We start from the raw sequence: 20,102 nt of genomic DNA on the forward strand, positions 1-20,102 counted from the left end.
CCAGGGAAAGTGGAAGGCAAAGGGAAGAGGGGCCGACCAAGGGCAAGATGGATGGACGATATTCTGGAGGTGATGGACTCGACCTTGGGGAAGTTGGGGGTGGCAACGGCCGACAGGAAGCTCTGGCATGGGCTGGTCCATGAAGTCACGAGGAGTCGGAAGCGACTGAACAAATAAACAACAACAACATTGTTTGGACCAGACTCTGAAAGAAGAAATCGTGCAGCTGTTCTGAGAGGTTGTACACCAATGATGGTTAAGACGGAACATCCATGCATCTTGGTCTTCTCTGAAGGAAGAAGGGGCAGCAGCCAACTCATGTACAGTGTACACCTATGTGCACACCAATGAATACATGAGTGTAGTGCAACGGCTAATAGAGTTGAATCCTAGGTTCACCTCTGCCTTGAACTCGTGGCCCTCCAGATGTTATCAGACTACAATTCCCACCAGGCCTCGCCAGTGCAGCCAACAGCAAGGGATGGTGGGAGTTGCAGCCAAAGAACAGCTGGGGCGGGGTGCAAGTTGCCCACTCCTGCACTAAGGATTCTCAGGGAATCCTTTCTCTCTGTTTTGACCCCATCATTACCACCATCTGAAATGTGGAGATAACTACTGACCTACCTTACAGTGTCGCTTTAAGGATTACAATAAAATACTATATGTGAAGCACTTTGAACATTCGAAAGCCCTAAATAGGAACATTTGAACGCAGGAAGCTGCCTTATACTGAGTCAAACCATTGGTCTATCTAGCCCAGTATTGCCAACACTGACTGGCAGCAGCTCTCCGGGATTTCAGGTAGGGGTTTTCCTAGCCCTACCTGGAGATGCAGGGGATTGAACCTGGGACCTTCTGCGTGCAAAGCAGGGGCTCCACCGCTGAGCTACAGACCCTGCCCCAAATGGTGGTGGTTGTTCTTGTTGTTGTTACCCTGCAAGACTCTTTCCTGGAAAGACCAGGTGAGAGAAAGACAAAACACTTTGCCAAAGGAGGTATGAAGGATGCTCCTTTGTCTGCTCCATCTCTTTGCCTCTTGCATACCAGGGTGGGCTGCCTCCTGAATTGTCATGCCACAGTCTGATGCTCTGCAGTTCCCCAAGGGGAAAGAGAGTGCACAGGAGGAAGACATCCATTCCTCCTCGCTCAAAGACCGGTGTGTCAGGGTCCACCAGATGGTGTGGCTCACTCTCTCCTTCCTGGCCGTACAAGGTGAGGGTCACCTGGAATAGTAAGGATGTGCGATGATTGGTTAAGTTCCTCTAAGGAATACCTGTGCACTGCCAAATACTGAACTGCTTTACTTCTAGCAAACTACAGCTACGGAATGTCTGAGGGTCAAAGTAGATGTTTGCTTAATTATATAAACATGCCTCGGCGTATCTTGTTTTTAGTCAAATTAATCACAGGTGCGCGCATGTGCATATGTGCACTATATCCTTATCAGAGATGCAATGCGCAGGGGAGGGAGTTTACCTCTTCCCTCCCCAGTGCAATCGGAATAGAAATCCCATCCCCAGCTTAGCCAGGAGCCTTTAGGAGGAAAGACCCCAATGGGGGGAAAATTCTAAGCATCCTAGCTGGGCATGTGCGTGTAGGCTGCAGCCCTTCGCCCAACTGTAGCCCATCCCTGATGTGCAGCAACATTCAGGACTCTACTGGTACCTTGGAGGTTGTAGCTGCCCCTCGGCGGTGTCCAGTATAAACAGTCACCAGGTAGCGATATTGAGCAAAAGGGTCATTGTCCTCTAATACTGTTATCTTCACCTAAAGAAAAGTATGGCAGCATCAGGAAACACATGGGAATGACAAAGGAAAATATATAATATATATTTGTTACTGGATCTGTGTCTGCTGGTTAAAAAAATGGTTTTCAGGGTATACAAAATTCTTCATTTAGTATTAAAAAAGAAACTTATCCCCTGTAGAGGAATATATCTTTATTAAAATGGATTAAGGGTACTTATATTCCACCTTTCTTCTTCCAAATCCAAACCAGGTGGCTCATATTAGAATGTTATAAACATTGTCACATAAACATAATAAAATGCAAGTAAACAAGCAGCAGATAAAATGACAGAAAAAAAGAACAACAAAAGGAACAGTGTGAGCAAAATGAGCCAGCACTCAGGCCTGCAAAAAGCATTTTGAGATGATGGTGGAATATCACTGGAGAGGAGGCCAAAGTGGATCTCCTGAGGCAAGAAGTTCCAAAGGGTGGGCGCCACAAGCAGGCCATGCGGGAGGTCCTCTCCTGAGGACCTTAGTGGACAAGCAGGATTACATTGGAGAAGATGATCCTCTATGCATCCTGCTCCAAAGCCATTTAGAGCTTTAAATGTGATAGCCAGAACTTTGAATCATGCCTGGAAACAGACCAGCGACCAGTACAGTGGATGTAAAAAACCATTCATGTCCTCCCCCAAAGTGGCCCCTGGCAGCCGTTTAATAGCTGCAGTTTCCAGACCGCTTTCAAAGGCAGCCCCCACAAAGAACACTTTACAGCAGGGGTACTGAATCTCTTTCAGTCTGACGGCCAAATTCCATTGCGGCCTTCAGGCTTTCGGGGGCCACATTCCAGTGGTAGGCAGGGCCAAAGGCAAAGGGGAGAGGCCAAATTACCAAAACCACCAGCATATGTGGTGGACAGCTCAATGAAGATGCCAACCCAGTGTGCAGCCACTGTAAAAAAGGCAAACTCCATGTTAGGCATAATTAGAAAAGGAACTGAGAATAAAGCTGCCAATGTCATACTACCCTTATACAAACCTATGATGCGGCCATACTCTGAATACTGTGTACAGTTCTGGTCACCACACCTAAAAAATGAGATTGTAGAGCTGGAAAAAGTGCAGAAAAGGGCAACTCAAATGATCAAGGGGCTGGAGCATCTCCCATATGAGAGAAGGTTACAACAGCTGGAATTGTTTAGCTTGGAAAAAAGGAGGGTAAGGGGAGACATGATAGAGGTGTACAAAATTATGCATGGTATGGAGAATGTGGACAGGGAGGCATTTTTCTCCCTCTCTCACAATACTAGAACCCAGTGGGTCATCCCATGAAGCTGATTGCTGGGAGATTCGGGACAGATAAAAGGAAGTCCTTCTCCACACAGCGCATAGTTAAACTATGGAATTCGCCACCACAGGATGTAGTGATGGCCACCAATTTGGATGGCTTTCAAAGGGAGTTGGACAGGAGGAAAAGGCTATCAGTGGCTACTAGTCCTGATGGCTATGTGCTACCTCCAGTACCAGAGGCAGTGAGCCTATGTACACCAGTTTCTGGGGAACATGGGTGGGAGGGTGCTGTTGCGTTCATGCCCTGCTAGTGGGTTTCCCATGGACAGCTAGTGGCCACTGTGTGAACAGAATGCTGGACTAGATGGACCCTTGGTCTGATCCAGCATGGCTCTTCTTATGTTCGTATGTTCTTATGTTCTTATCAGCTGGTCTGATCCAGATGGCCACGCCCCCTTTCCCTGGCCCACCCTCTTTCTCCTGACCACTCACGTTTGGATGTTTTCCGGCTTTTGTGCAGTTTTCTCCCCATTCTAAAAGGGGACATGATACAGCCCAGATACAGGCTCATCACCCAAGGACAAGATCACAGGCAGGGGAGACTTCAGACTTCACAGATCTTACTGTTTTTTACTAGAATCTCAAGGGCCTCCAACTGCAGCCAGTTGCATAATAGTGACTTGGACAGACAGATACCTAACAGAATGAAGGAACAGGGTGCCCCCGTGCACATGGCTCAGAGCCTGAATTTGTTTTCAGTATCAGAACTGAGCGCACAGTCCTTTCACAGAAAAATCCACTCCTGGTCTCCCCCAGAACAAGCTTTCTTCATTTCAGCAGCCTAATTTAGAGTGGGGGAGAGAATGCCTTTTTGTTGTTGCTGTTGTTAAACAATTGGGAATCAGAAACCCTTGCCAATCTGCAAGAGATCTTACCTGTAGATCCAGATCTACCTTCTGCCCACCCCTGCAGGCCTGCAGTCAAGGGGGGGCTAAGGGGGCTCCCCCCAAATTTTCTCTGCCCCCTAAATTTTTTTACAAACAAATAATTAAAAAACAGTTTACAATTTTGCCTTTAAAAAGCCTGCAGACCACATGAACTGCCCCCCTACTTTTTTGGCACCCCCCCCCAGAACTTTTAGGCTGGCTACAGGCCTGCTTATATGAATAGAAAATATGGTGGTTTGAATTGGCATTTGGGTCACTAAAACAGTCTGTAATCTCTTGCGTGATCAGTACCTCTTCCAACGTTTTGCTCAATATCTCATACTTCCCGTGTGCTAGCAAGACCTACCGCTCATGCAATGGGAACGTAGAAGTTCTTGAAGCACTCAGAAATTAGCAGAAATGCTCATTTCCAGAACAGCGTACTTCAATGGAGCTCACAGAAGGGAGCTGTGCTGACCTACTCCATTTCTTCTCAGTTCCAGGGTTCCTTTTGGAAGCACTAGTTCCTGTTGTGGTAGCAATGGGTCCTGCGAGTGCAACGGAACTACCAGAGGTCGAGCGGTAGTATTGAATACTGCCCTTAGCAATTATTCTACCATTAAAATAACCTGGAGCAGATTATAAAGCAATCCATCTGTAAGCACCTTGAAAACAATGCAGTGATTACTCAAAGCCAACATGGATTTGTCAAGAATAAATCCTGCCAGACGAATCTGATCTCATTTTTTGATTAGGTAACCTCCCTTGTGGACTGTGGGAATGCTCTGGACATCATATACCTCGATTTCAGCAAAGCTTTTGACAAAGTGCCCCATGATATCCGAATGAGCAAACTAGCTCAAAGTGGGCTAGATGAAACAACTATTAGGTGGATCCACAGTTGGCTACAGAATCGGACTCAAAGAGTGCTTATCAATGGGGCCTTCTCCAACTGGGGAGAGGTAACGAGCAGGGTACCACAGGGCTCAGTCCTGGGCCCAGTGCTCTTCAACATTTTGATGAATGACTTGGAGGAGGAGGTTCAGGGAATGCCGATCAGATTTGCCGATCAGAATTCAAAGTGATCTTGATAGGCTGGAGCGCTGGGCAGAAAACAGCATGAAATTTAATAGGGATAAATGCCAAGTTCTGCACCTAGGAAAAAGAAACCAAATGCACATTTACAAGATGGGAGATACTTGGCTCAACACTACTACAAGCGAGAAGGATCTTGGAATTGTTGTCGATCACAAGCTGAATATGAGCCAATAATGTGATGTGGCTGAAAAAAAAGGCAAATGCTGTTTGGGGCTGCATTAATAGAAGTATAGCTTCCAAATCATGTGAAGTACTAGTTCCCCTCTACTCAGCACTGGTTAGGCCTCATCTGGAGTACTGTGTCCAGTTCTGGGCACTGCACTTTAAGAAAGATGCAGACAAACTGGTGAGGGTTCAGAGGAGGGCAACAAAGATGATCAGGGGACTGGAAACAAAGCCCTATGAGGAGAGACTGAAAGAACTGGGCATGTTTAGCCTTGAAAGGAGAAGACTGAGGGGAGATAGGATAGCACTCTTCAAGTACTTGAAAGGTTGTGACAGAGAGGAAGGCCAGGATCTCTTCTTGATCATCCCAGAATGCAGGACACGGAATAATGAGCTCAAGTGACAGGAAGCCAGATTCTGGCTGAACATCAGGAAAAACTTCCTGACTGTTAGAGCAATATGACAATGGAACCAATTCCCTAGGGAGGTGGTGGGCTCTCCCATACTGGAGGCATTCAAGACGAGGATGGACAGCCACTTCTCAGGGATGCTTTGGCTTGGATTCCTGCATTGAGCAGGGGGTTGGACTCGATGGCCTTGTAGGCCCCTTCCAACCCTACTATTCTATGATTCTATATAAACCAGAAATGGCTAAAATATATTTGCAGCTCAGCCTGGCATCTGTCCAGTTTCCCCTCATTCCATTCAGAAGAGCTTGTTGTGACTTAATGGCTCACATACGGAACTATGTTGGCTCAGTAATAACACACGTCACCAACATAAACAGCAAATGCTACTGAAGTAACAGATATATATGTGTACATCCTTGAATGTAGCATAGCACCATCTTGTGGGTACTGCATGCATCTAAGCTGTAGCTGTAAACAGAAACAAAGTGTGTGGTTTTCTGCTGTAGGGTGAGCTTTGTTCCCACGTGCCCCGATCCTCAAACGACACGTGTATATTCTGCAAACAGAATGCTGATTTCCTATGAATATATACAAGCACTCACATTCACATACCATTCTTTGCCCCATCCTTTAGGCAGGCTGTATGCTCAGTAAGTCTTATTTCCAAGCAAACATACACAGGATCAGGCTGAAAGAAATACTATTCAGCAACTAGTTCTTCTGCTGACACTTTTGGCCATCAGTTCACCTTTCCAAATAGCATTACTTCACTCCCTGTCCCAAACCACGGCCACAATCCAGCCACGGCCATCCTTTGCAAACTGAAAGGGAATCTTGTGTACTGTAGAAGGGAAAGAGTAAATTAGGCAGCAACTTACTTTGGCATCATCTTGGATGTCTTTCCTTCTGGCCCAGATCAGGACAAGCAGGTAGACGAGAAAGATGCAGCCCACAGTCGTCACTACCACAGGGTTGTCCACAAAAGTCGCAAATAACTCCACAGTTTTGCTAACGTCGATGGTGTTTGGCATCACGAAAAAGGAGCTTCCAAAGAATGTCAGGTGGTTACAGAGACATTGGGTGCCACTGGGGGTTGTTTGGGGGCCAACCTGCAAACCAAAAATAGCTCTCTTCATGACCTTCTACCAACCCAACTGCACATTTATCGTGCAGATGTGTTTTCATTCTTGCAGAGCAGAGGTGCACAATCTTTTCAGTCCTGAGGGCCACATCAGGTGTCTGCTGAGGTGGCAGGGGCTGCACATATGTGCACATACCTGCACAGACTATGCACACTCATTCACATACATCTAGTGGGGGCTGGTGGCTCCGATTTCAGTGGGGCTGTGAATCCATTCTGGGTTTCAGTCAGAACCAGCCAGATCTCTAAAAGAGCTATCCAAGGTGCTGTGCCACACCTCCAAAGTAGGTTCATCACCTTAGATAGCTCCTTTAGAGTTCTGCCTAGTTCAGAGCCCCAGCGAAATCAGAGCCACCAGCCTCCACTGCATACAACTCAAGCCGACTCACACTACTCACTCATTCATGCGCCCGCGCGCACACACAGGTTGCTGTGTGGGGGCTGCTCAGGGAGGGAGGAGGCTGCAATCCACACCCCACATCGATGGCTTCTTTAAGTGGGAAATGCTGGTCCTTTCCTGGGTTCTTTTAGTCAGGTAACATCTCCCCCTCCAAGTTCTGGGAAAGAGGCTCTATGGTTCCTGCCATAGACGCCTCATTCATAGAGTGTCCCAGAGCATCCTAAGAAGCAGGCATGAGCTTTTAAGCAGGCACTGCTTCCTAGGATGTTCTGAGATGTTCTAGAAATGAGGTGTCTATGCAGAAACCATAGAACCCATTCCTAGAATTTTTTTTTTTAGTGCCACTGCTGTTTTTTCAGTGGCAGCAAATGCTGGGGCAGGGGACACACTTTCAGCACCCCTGTTACAGAGCAATCCGTTGATCAATATACCACATCTCCCCTGTACCACTTTGGCTTCTCTCTACTTACGTGACATCCATAGCTATTCCAGTTCCCTTCGTGCTCGTCCCAGAACATGCACTGGGACACAAAGCAAGTGACAGAAACATTCATATTGCTGGTGGCCATGGGCTCCAGTTCTGTTTCTGGTCTCACTATGAAATAGTAAGTCCCTTCTCCAAAAACAAGGTCTTCTGGGTGAAGGATCCAGGAATATACTTCATCTGGAACAGATAAAATTTCGTTGAGAACAAGGGAAGAAACAATCAGATTAAACAATGTACAGAGGTATGGTTTCCAACTGTAAAAAAACAAACATATATCCCTATCTTCTGCCTGCTCATGTGACTTTAACAGAGGTTTGATATGCAGAAATTAGCAGGTAGAACCTATCATGGCATGGAGCTAAACATGATTACCTGCTCACTGCTGCAGATCAAATTGCTGCTAAAGCGACAGGGTGGTTCAGAAGTCGGAAGCCCTAGTAGAGGATGCAGTGGTGTGTTGGTAAATTTTGGTGCGCGGGCACACATCATGACAGACCCCATAGCTACCAAGGAGAATCCAAAACTTCAGGCGGCTGTGTGGATCCATATCAACAAACTAGTTCTAGTTGTTTTCTTCTCCACCAGGAGCAGGTCTTTCGTAAAGCGAATGAGTTTAATTCAAGGCCAAGTCACCCCAAAAATACTTTGCATTATAACGGAACGATATACTGTTGTTGGGAAGATTCATTTCCCCCCAGCTACTGTGAGAATTGCAGCTGAAGCTCAAGGGAACAGGGAATTCTGAGGGTGGGAGGCAGGTGAGGTCAGTGTCCTTGCTAACCTGGTGCAGCATCCCTGTGGGCCCTTACTACACCCAAGCAGTGATAGGGTATGACAGCACCACGTGGTTATGAAGTCAGTTCAGTACCACAAAGATCAGGGATAGGCAAAATGGTGCCCTCCAGATGTTTTGGACTACAACTTCCATGAGCCCTAGTCAGCATAGCCAATGGTCAAGGATTATGGAGGTTGTAGTCCAAAGCATGTGGAGGGTGCCAAGTTGTTTACCCCTGATGTAGAGACTTCAGTCCAAGAAGATACTGGATTATTTCGGAAGTCCCTTACACAACCCTTTTGGCTGATGAGCAAGCAAAAAGGCCGCTGGCAGAGAGCCAATTGGTTTTACCTCTAGCATTTCTGTCGTGAGGAAGGCGTGTCATCAAGTCGTGGTCAGTGTTGTTGGGATGATAGCCGTATCCCAAATATAGGGTAAGTGGAATGTTTTGGTCCAGCTCCAGATGGAACACTAGAGATGCATTCATGGAGGTCACATTGACTTGGAGAGCACTGAAGCCTCCCAGACTCAACACGCGCGTGTCGTCTTGAATCGCTGAATTCCTTGGCAGCATTATCTGCATTGAAAGCCAACAACTGAGTTCTGGAAATGCATCCAAATCTTGGGAACCTTTAAGATGAGCACACCCTCATCAAACCGGGACCCAGCTGTACTATAAAACACGAGTGCATGCCTCTTCTTGTATCGTACTAGCGAGCAAACCCGAGTCTGATGCAGCAAGCCTTCAGGCAGAGTGACACAGGTGTTGGAGTTGGACACGTTGTTCCTGCCCCATCTGCATGAAGCCAGGGCTGCTGGCACCCATAGGCATGATTCCTGCCATGGTGCACCTCTGTAGCCCTCCTGAGGGAGCGGTCTGTCACAGCAACGGGGGGGGGGGATATAACTCTGTCTCTCAGACTACATCTCACCCCCCCCCGCTTCAAAATGTATCAGCTGCAAAGATATGTGCTGATTAGGGAAGTGTGTCATCTAGTGACTGAAGATGGTGCTGCAGGCTTCAAATACATGTACACATTTAAATTAACTACAGTTATTTAATGCAGTAAAACACACACAACACTGAGGTGCACATCCCCAGGGACCCCTTAGTAGGCACACCACATTTCAGGTGTCTAAGTTTCACAGTTTTGGAGCTATGGTGCGCATGCGCACCCCCCCCCTTTCATTAGATGATTTATATCCTGCCTTTCTTCCATGTTACTCAAGCCGGTGCATTGGCGTACATCGGGTTCCCAAGCCGTCTCAGTCCAGGCAACAACCACACCCAGACCTGCTTAAGTTCAGCGGATTTGCTGCATCAATTACCTTCAAGGCCTGGATCCTTCAGTCCTATGTGGGGATGTTCTATCTCTCAAGTGGGGAACCCTGGCCGTCCAGATATCGTTGGACTCCCATCAGTGTCAGGCAGCCAATGGGCAGAGCTGATGGGAGTTGTAGCAAAGAAATCTGGAAGGCCAATGTTCCAGTTCCCTGCTCTATATGGTGAAGAACAGGAATTTTCCCTCGCCCCAAGACCGCTGCGCAGTGACTAATGGATGAATTGCATATTCAGAAAAAAGCACATGGTACAGTCCTTCTGGGAATGCAAGCAGTATGTTTTGTACTCCCCCACATAAAAACTCCCTGCCTGCTAGAAAGCAAGTACATCAGGAAAATTACCTCAATGTCTTCCATAAGGTTATGAACTGGAATGACCAACCCATCCAGGCTGGTGAGGGTGAGGCCTCCCACAGCTCCGTGGATATCAAAACTGTCACTTGAGGAAAAGGGATTCACAGAGAAGCTCACCATCTACAAGAAGGAGATTTAATGAGATTCGCTCAAATCTGGACTATAGTCAGTGGAGGCTGGTGGCTCCTATGTCAGTGGGGCAGTAGAACTGCTCCGGGTTTCAGTCAGAACAAGTCAGAACTCTAAAGGAGCTCTCCACAGTGTGAACAGTGTTGATGAATTTAGTTAGCATGACTCAAGGGCAAGATTCATTGTTGCATAGTGCATACAATTCGAAGAAGTCAACATTGAACCTTAATTTTAATCCTTTAATTTTGGAATCGATACCTGTGCTTTGGGCACTGCCTAAACATAAGGTTCTTTAGGTTCATAAACAAAAGGTTCATTCTGCAATGCTGGAAGTCCTCTCGGTGGACCTCTGGATTGGCAATATACTAAATCTGTGATAAGCAAAATATCACTATTATCAGCAGGACACCTAGACACCTCCCAATTTATATGGCATGATTTTTTCTGTCTGCTTGACAGCAGAGACTTCATATTGTTCTAGGTTTCCTATCAGATGTTTGTGTGTGAAAAGAACAACAGATTTCAGTCTTGGGGCAGAGACTGCCAAGGACGCAGAGATTCAGAGATCTGAGTTTGGGGCCTGTAGACATCTTGGGCTGCTGGTTGTCTCCCTGGAGATGTGATGTGGGAGCAGCGAACCCTGGCTGAACATTGGAGTGTTCAAGTTGTGCCTCTGCCTATGCTTAACTTGTATATTTGAAAATCAATGCAAATATTGCAAAACGCCAATCAGCCTCTAGTGCCCTCTTTCCAAAGGAAACCAAACCTGGACAGGCGCGACACCCCGGAACTTCTCGCCACTCAGAGCAGTCGGGTAGATACAGCAACGTTACCTGGGTTTATCTGCTGCTCTAGTGATGGCTGCTAACTTGGAAGAGTATAAGACACATTCATGGAATATAAGGCTATCAATGGTTACTAGGCATGATGACTACTGTATATGCTGTCTCTAGTATCCGAGGCAGCATGCCTCTCAATCCCAGTTGCTAGGGAACATGAGCAGGAAGTTGCTATTGCATTCGTGTCCTGCTGTGAGCTTCCCATGGGCACCTGCTTGGCCACTGTGCTCACAGAATGCTAGCCTAGACAGGCCTTTGATCTGATCGAGCATGGTTCTTCTTATGTTTTCCTTTGCCTCTCTCCTCTACCCCAACTTTTATTCCAATTGTTCTCCTCCTCCTCCTCCTCTACTTTGCCATGGTGTGGAGAAAGTGGATAGGGAGTGTGAAGGTTTGAGGCCTACAGAGGCAAGGTAAAAAGATCAGCCTGGAGACCTAGGGGTTTCTGTTGGGAGGGGGTATCCCTGAGTGGAGCAGTTTCATTTCCCCAGTTAGGTTTTATTTTCCTGAGTTAAGTTTCATTTCTTCAGATTTGAAACAGTACTTTCAGTTTTGTGGAGGAGAGGGTAAAAAGAGAGAGAGAGCCAGTGAGAGGGAGAGTCAGGAAGAGCAAAGCATGAAGAGGGAGCCGGAAGAAGCAGCCTGAAGTCTAAGTGCAGTTAAGGTAGAGGTACTTGCGTTTTTGCAACTTTTATTTTCTCTTAGTGCCTTTTATATCACACAGCTCTATTGAGAAAATACCTTTAGTTGTGATTTGCTTGTTTTAATTTACCAGTAAACTGTTGTGGTAAACCCTAGGTGTCTGGAGTATCAGTCACCCCGCGTCTACAGCCTAAACCCCATGTAATTGGGAAGGAGAAGTTTAAAAGAAGGGGAGATTCTTATGGAGGCAAGAGTTCCTTAAGGAGTTGCTCAGGTGGTCCAGGTCATAAGGGGAACCCTGACAGGGAGACATTTTTCTCCCTCTCTCATAATACTAGAACCCAGGAGATTCAGGACAGATGAAAGGAAGTCCTTCTTCACACAGCGCATAGTCGAACTACGGAATTCACTACCACAAGATATAGTGATGGCCACCAAATTGAATGGCTTTAAAAGGAGGTTAGCCAAATTCCTGGAGGAGAAGGCTATCAATGGCTACTAGTCCTGATGGCTATATGCTACTCCAGTATCAGAAGCAGTGTGCCTATGGACATCAGCTGCTGGGGAACATGGGTGGAAGGGTGCTACTGCACTCATGTCCTGGGTTTCCCATCGACAGCTGGTTGGCCATTGTGTGAACAGAATGCTGGATTAGATGGACCCTTGGTCTGATCCAGCAGGGCTCTTCTTAGGTTCTTATTTGAAACAATAGCAATAAAAATCTTGCTGTAACTGGCTGTTTGTTCTAGCAGCCTACACTTTTTCTTTTCTGTTTCCTCCACCACCACCCCTTATTGGATGGGGCAGGGTGGTGCAGGAGAGCGGGTAGGTTATGTGGGCCATGCCCATTGTCATTTCATTGTTCATAATGTTATCAAAGGCAGTACAATAAGAAAAGAAGAAAACAAATTCCAAGAGCAAGCCAAATGGCAGGTCAAATGGCACACTTGCCCGAATGTCCACTGTCTCATCACTGTCTCCTGAGATGCTCAGAGAAGAGGCAGAGGGCAGAGTGAAGCTGGCAGCGCTGGAGCTGAAGACATGAATTGATGTGCTGTCTACGTTGTCCGTCTGTAACCTTTCCGGAGAAGGATCAGAAAAAGTAAGAGAAGATGGGGCATGGAGGTTCTGCGGTTGTAGTTCCTATTGTCAGGCTGAATAGCTTATGTTTTCCCTTCCATGATTCATAGCAGTTTCATAAAGGGGGCGGGGAGGGGGGTGTTGGATCAGGGCTAAACATGGGGGGGAAAGGGTTAGACACTGCCTCCTCCCCTATCCAAATCAGCTGCCCCCTCCTCACAGCTGCTCTTTCTAACATAAAAAGTCAGAAGTTCCCATCATAAAACTCACTTGTAGCATGTAGTTGGATGCTGTTCTATGATTCTAATCTTTCTACCTATTTAACAATGGATGGCATCCCCACTGGGAAATCCCAGGATATTTGTCCTTGTTATTGCTTTGCTGCAAGCTGCGTGGGATGTCTGAATGCTAGCTACTGAAGGTGTCTTATGTTTTTCCTGGAGGGAGATGAAAGGCCATTGGGAGCACAGCAAAAATCAAAGAAGCAAGATGAATTGATTACCTGTTGATGTACATTGCTGCAGAGGGAGCTGTAAGCACCGTGGGTTCATTGTCAGGCAGCTTTCCGATCAGAAGAGCACTTTGAAGGTTTTCAACAGTGGTTAGGAGCTGCTGTGACACCAAAATCTGTGACAGAAGAATTAACCGCATTCTGTGACTTTTTTTTAGTGGCAGCAGAGAATACGTGGTTATATTCTTGCCTTGCTTGGACTGGCTGATATACATCCAAGGCTCCCTATTTCACCATGTTCCTCTTACACCTGTTGCATTATTGCACTTATTTCAGCTATTGCACTATTGTAAGGGCTTATAAAAGCTTTTCTGCATGAAGAATGTATTGTGACTCATGATTCTTTACTCACAGTTGTTTACAGGTTCTTTAGATGACATCGTGATCCTCCAATTTTGCTTCTGTTTATTAAGAGCGCTTTCCTGAAGGGTTTTTTGTTTTTGTTTTTAGAGTGGGGGAAATGGGGTATTTTTTCATGTATTTGTGCTATTCTGTATAGCACAGCGCCACCTAGAGGTTATATAGCAAAAAAGCAGGAAAGGAAAAGCTCTTTGCTTAGAGTTCAGGTCTCAATTCTACAATGAAACCAAAAGTAGACACAGCAATTAATAGCCTTGTGTAGAAAAGCTCTAAGACTAAGAGGAAAGAGACCCAGTGCAAGGGTGTAATTGGGTCCTTGGTGCAGGCCCCGACATCCAAGCACTGACATTATACATATACATTTTTTTTTTACATTTTATATCCGTCCCTTCTTCTCAGTAAACAGTTCAAAACAGAACAGCAACAAATCAAAGCAAATGCAGCAAAATCAACCAAAATAGAAGCATTTGAAGTAGTGAAAGCCTTTCACATATCTCAGTAACCTTTACAATAGCCCTGTAAAGTACAACCCTGCCCCCACACACTCCCAAAGGCCATGGGTGCAAGCTTCTACTGGAAAATACAGTAAATATTTAGCTCTCTTAAAAATATCTAAGGGTGACGAAGCTGACAAGGCTTTACAGAGAAAGGCTTTCACTGGACAGATGGAATTGACAAGGAGTCAGTTCTAGGAACTTTAGCAGAGGTGGGAAAGGTGGGAAAATAATGCACAAAGGTGGGAAAATAATGCACAAAGGTTAACCAACCACATCTCTGCCCAAGCTGAAATTTGGGCAGAAATCTACACGAGGATCTTAATCCGCTGCATCTACTTTCGGTTTCATCACAGAATTGAGATCTGAGCACTACATAAGGAGCGTTTCCTTTCCTGCTTTTCCACAACATAACCTCTGGGTGGCACTGTGGTATAGCAGAATAACACAAATACACAAGAGGAAATCGCACTTTCTTTCGTCAAGCAGAAATAATACCCCATTTTCCCTGCTCTAAAAGAACTTGCGAAAAGTGCTGTTTACACATGGAAGCAAAACTGGAGGGTCATGACTTCGTCTAAAGAACCCATAAACAACTGTGAGTAGATGATGAGCACACAACAAATGCCTTGTGTAGAGAAGCTCAATAGCACTTTGTCAGATCACACCTGAAAGTTGTTTTTTTTACCACTTTTGCAATGGAAGCTTAAAAATATACCTCACTATTTTTATTTTTAAAATGGATCAAAAACAGGGGAAAGAAAGGAACGTACTGTTTGGGAGGAATATTGCCTGTCTTCTCCGAAATAAATGAATGAATTGTGCCAATACCAAAGAGAAAGACTAGCGTGGAAGTACCCCACGCTAGTCCTTTGCAGTAAAAAGTAAGAGCTCTGAGATCATCTTGAAACCTGACTACTTTATTGCAACAGGAGCTTTCAGAACCAAGCACCTACTTCATCAGAAGTTCGTGCCTATAAAAATCCATGCCACATATACAGTGAAGGCTGGTGGCTCTGATGTCAGTGGGGTGGTGAATCCGCTCCAGGTTGCAGTCAGAACCAGTCAGAACTCTAAAGGAGCTATCCAAGCCTTTAGAGTTCTGACTGGTTCTGACTGCAACCCGGAGCGGATTTACCACCCCACTGACATTGGAGCCACTAGCCATCACTGACAATATACTAGTATTGTATGTGCCACAGGTGAGTCTTTGACCTTTTAGAGTAAAACACTTACCTGTGCAGTCTCTGGGGCAGAAGCATCCATGGTTCCATTCTCCACAGTAGCTTCAAGGACATTGCTCACCGCATTGAACAGGTAGCCCGCAGCCTGCTTCCGCTCCAGGTCATCCTTGGCATCTTCCACATTCACAATTAGCAAGGATTCACTGACACCTTTCAGGGTATGACCGGCTTCCACCTAGCAGGGAAGAGAGGTCTCTGAACACACATACTCCATCCCAAATCACAGGGAGCAAACCACGAACCGTTCCTTATCTTCCTTCTTCACAAATCGAATTCAGAGTATAAAGTAGCTGGATTTAGGAACAAGCCAAGGAAGCCATGGTTTAGGGCCTCATATTATGAGGGCCCGGTAAATACTTTGGAGATAACTCAGATTTATTATAATTGAAGTCACGTTGGCTTAAGTAGCTTTTCATATGAAATCCACCACCAAATTTATGAACCTTGGCCTCCCCTTCCCAATCCACACCCAGTCCCATTAACTTTCCTTCCAGGGCTGCTGGACGACTCGCATCATCCACAGGTTGGTCAGCCTCACCTCAGACTAGGGATGTCAGAGAATTCCGCCATGGATCTCAGTGAGGCCGAATGCCAGTGCATTCAGCCCCCCGAAATCCATGGTGGAATGAAGCCCCCCGCCCCACGAAAGGCGCACGAAACGGAGCACTTATCTGCTGCCGTTCATGCTGCTTTGCGAATGGCGGCCCCTTCTGTGGCCACCATTCGCTTCTTCATTATAGCCGTGATAAGCTACGTAAATAATTATGTAGCCTATCACGGCTAACGCAGGGATGCCATTTGCGTCCCTGCAGAGGCCGTGATAGACTACGGAAATATTACGTAGCCTATCACGGCAAAAGACAAGGGCGCAAATGGCATAGTGGCCGCCATTTGCGCCCCTGTCTTTTGCCATAATGGGCTACGTAGATATTTACGTAGCCTATCGTGGCAAAAAGCAGGAAAGCAAATGGTAGCCGCTGTAGCCGCCGCCATTTGCATTCCCTTTTTTTTTGCCACGATAGGCTACGTAAACATATACGTAGCCTATCACGGCAAAATACAGGGATGCAAATGGCGGCGGCTACAGCGGCCGCCATTTGCGTCCCTGTGCAGCCCAGTGGCTGGATGTCCGGCTGTGGGCGGCCCCGGCCAGCAGCTCCACGGAGTTGCTGCGGAGCAGAGCCGGCCAGGGAGAATTTCAGTGGGAGAGACAGAGCGCCTCCCTCCCCCCGCGAATGTCACCCTTCGAAAAGGTAAGTGACTTTCATACATCCCTACCTCAGACCTCAGAGAATGGGAGCCAGCCAACCAACACATCCTAAAGTCCCATTCCACACAGGGCATCATCTCCACTAATCCCCTCCTCGCCACTTTCCTTCCTCCATATGCCAACACAGAGGCCTGTAGCCAGCCTCAGTGATCTGAGGGCCTACAAAAATATAGGGGGGGCGGTTGTGCTGTAGGAATTACGAACTACCAGCTGTCTGGGGCATACTGGGAGTTGTAGGGCTTTTGTCTGTCTAAACATGCATAGGATTGCACCCGAAGAGAACCTTTGAAAGTGTCTTGACTGAGGGTGAAATTTCATTCTGGACACTGAAAGTTCCTTTAGAGTGTCAACACCTTCGTTTGAGAAATCGAAGCAGTTATTCAAAAGCTTCTAGAGAAAAATAAGTATGCTGTATATATTTCATGTGCTGACCATTCAAATATTTTTCTCTTTATTTTTTATGGAATGGGATTCTCTGAATCTTGGCATGGCTTAGGGCCTCAGTATGTCTAAATCTCGCCCTGCACCCCTCACCAATCCAATGTGGATAAATTAGGAACTTCTGCCAGGGGTCATTTAACACACCCAAGCTTTGGTTGGCACAAGGAGGAAGGATTCATTTGCTTTAGGAGGATCATTTTTCTCCATGCAGTGTTTCTCCTACCTCTAGTTGTCCAATGCCCACAAAGGGAAGCTTACAGTTTGAAAGCCACTGCTTTACTCTAAGAAAAAATAATAGTTATGAAATAGTTCCTTCACTCCTACCCATCCACCCTATTTTCCATTTTTTTCCCTTGCCAAGCTACGGAATCAATTTAAGTGTTTTATGAAATTCCCCAGCCCCAGATTCTCACACCACCTATACCTCCTAAGCCATTTTGGCATGGACTACACACAGGTCAGAATGAACACACATCACCTGGCTCCTCACCTGTGCTGACGAAGAAAGCTCTTCACTCCTGTAAGTGATTTCTTTGAGCACCTCTGACATCTTAAGAGCCGTCTGCATTGATGTGACATTAACAGCTGAAAGGGTTGTCAGCATCAGCTCTCTCAGCTTGAGATGCAAGGAGAGACCATCAGAGAAAGGAAAACAGATACAGAGAGACATAGAGTTGACAGGGCCTTTTCTGCAGTGGCCCCACACCTCTGGAATAAGTTGCCAGCAGGGGTCTGCCAGGCCCCATCATTGCAGGCTTTTAGGAAGGCCCTGAAAACTTACTATTTTATTCTGGCCTTCCCCAATTATGTTTTATCGGACTGGCTTTTAGTTGCAGTTGTGTTGGAGGTTTTGTTTTATGCTAGTGTTGCTTGTTTTTACTCTTTTTATTACCGCATCGGTTTTTATTATGTTGAATTTTCCTGCCATAGGCCGCTCCTGCCCTGAAAGGTGGCCAAGAAATATTTTAATTAATTAATTAAAGAGCCTTTAGAGGTCATCTTGCAACTGTCCAGCCTCTGTTTAAACACCTTCAGTGAAGTACAGCTCTATGGAGCTTGAAGGAGAGCTACCTCCCGAGGCAGTCTCTTCCACTGTTGAACAGCTTGTACTTTTCCTAAAAGTTTCTCCTAATGTTTAGCCAAAATCTGCTTCCCTGCAATTTTCACCCAGTGGTTCTAGTCCTGTCCTCTGGAGCAACACAGGGCAAGTCTGCTCCATCTTCTGCCTGACGGACAGCCCTTCAGATATTTGAAGACAGCTATCATGTTACTGCTTAATCTTCTCCAGTCTAAACATACCCAACCCTTTCAACCAGTCCTCATGAGACTTGGTTTTCAGCCCCCTCACCATCCTGGTTACCCTCCTCTGAACATGCTTCACTTTGTTCCTGAAGACCATATAAATGCTGCTGGTTACTGATTAACTTGTTTTCTATAGATCAGGCATGGGGAAACTCCCACCACCACCACCTTATTCCCCAGGCAAAAGCTCTGATCTCCGACCAGTAGTTGATTGGAGAGAATAACTTTTCCCTGCTGAGTGCTGAGAAAGGGAAAGCACTGAAAAGTGCTCAGCAGAGAAAAGTGATTCTCTCTGATAAGTTGCTGATTGGAGAGAAGAGGTTTTCCCTGCTGTGAAGAGAGGGTGTGGGCTGGGGAGGAAGCTGCTGAGTGATTCAGTCCTGCTTACTTCTGAGGCTTGTCCTGCTTACTTGTGAGTAGACATGCTGCTCATGCTTATTTCTGAGTAGGCATGCAGAAGCTTGGTATTTGGAATGGTATTTGAAAGTACTGCTCAATGATTCATTCCTGCTTACTTCTGAGTAGACATACAGAGGCTTGTCCTGCTTACTTCTGAGTAGGCTTTAAAGTGATAAGAATCACATTTTGGCCCCAGCTGCTCCGCCTTTGGTCACAGCCACTTTGCCTTTGGCCTCACCCAGAGATGGAATGCAGCCCCTGAGACTTCTGCAAGATTGAAATCTGTCCCTTGGACTGAAAAAGGTTCCCAGTCTCTAATACAGATCCTCGGATGGGAAGTTGTGTTCCCATGCAGACTAATCTGAGATGAAACTCACTCTAATTACAAATCACCTGTTTACCTACCTACTGACTGTATGATCAGAGGAATATTTTTGTCTCCTTGATTTAAGGAAGTTTTATGCATGTGGCATATCTATGTACAATAATTAGAGTTTCTAGTGAGATGAACACATAGCCTTTTAGAGCAGAAGTACCAGCTTCCCCCTGTCTCTCAGAAGAATAATTATTTATGCCAATTAAACAATTTTTTGCTTCTCCAGCTTCTTTCATCTGGACATCCAGAGGCATTTTGGAAATGCCAGTTACAATGTAGATTCTCAGACCACCAAAACAGTACAGCCCCCTTTTGTGACAATCGGTTTCATGCCAAAACAATGCTTCAAGAACTGGGAAATCAGGCCATATCTGTGGAATGTCCTTCGGATTAGCAAAGGATCCATTAACAGGACATGTGGTATTTTCATTCTTCATTCTGTGTGGAGCTCCATACGAAAATAGACCAGAATCTTCAAGTGATGCAAAATGCTGCTGTCTGCCTGATATCTGGCACTTGAAAATCAGAGCCTGTAACTTCAGTTATATTCCATCCGCTCTGCTTATCAATCTGCTTCTGGACTCCACTTAAAGTGCAGGGTTTGGCTTTAAGCCCTGAATGGCTTAGGACCAGGGTTGCTTCCAGACAAGGTTTATATTATGCAGTCGTTCTGCCTCGTCCATGGGCATTTAAGAGGGGGTCCAGATGGCATCGTCTCCTACTTATGACCTTCCCATGTTCTCTTACAATTGTTTCTGCCTTTTCCCTTAATGCAGGAAAGAGAAAAAGACGGAACAGCTGCACAATGCCTTCTCATTGCTAGTGCTAGGAGCCCACTCGTCTGAAAGCACCAGACCTTTTCTGCTTGTAATGCTCCAGTGTTTCCCCCATGGGGTGC

General features: G+C 46.1%; 1 protein-coding gene across 1 annotated transcript in view; it reads right to left on the bottom strand.

The window, feature by feature from the left end:
• LOC146339023 (polycystin-1-like protein 2) overlaps positions 1-20,102 on the bottom strand; it is a 110,856-nt gene that overhangs the window by 41,250 nt on the left and 49,504 nt on the right. The window contains 10 exon segments of the mRNA XM_084812890.1: positions 1,045-1,223; positions 1,666-1,767; positions 6,498-6,728; positions 7,631-7,824; positions 9,070-9,151; positions 10,106-10,237; positions 12,679-12,805; positions 13,310-13,416; positions 15,388-15,591; positions 17,618-17,743. Of these exon segments, the coding sequence (XP_084669016.1) occupies positions 1,045-1,223; positions 1,666-1,767; positions 6,498-6,728; positions 7,631-7,824; positions 9,070-9,151; positions 10,106-10,237; positions 12,679-12,805; positions 13,310-13,416; positions 15,388-15,591; positions 17,618-17,743 (1,484 nt within the window).

The sequence above is a fragment of the Heloderma suspectum genome, chromosome 8 (genome assembly GCF_057233095.1).
Source record: "Heloderma suspectum isolate Gila_16-S chromosome 8, 16-S_ref, whole genome shotgun sequence".
Lineage (NCBI taxonomy): Eukaryota > Metazoa > Chordata > Lepidosauria > Squamata > Helodermatidae > Heloderma > Heloderma suspectum.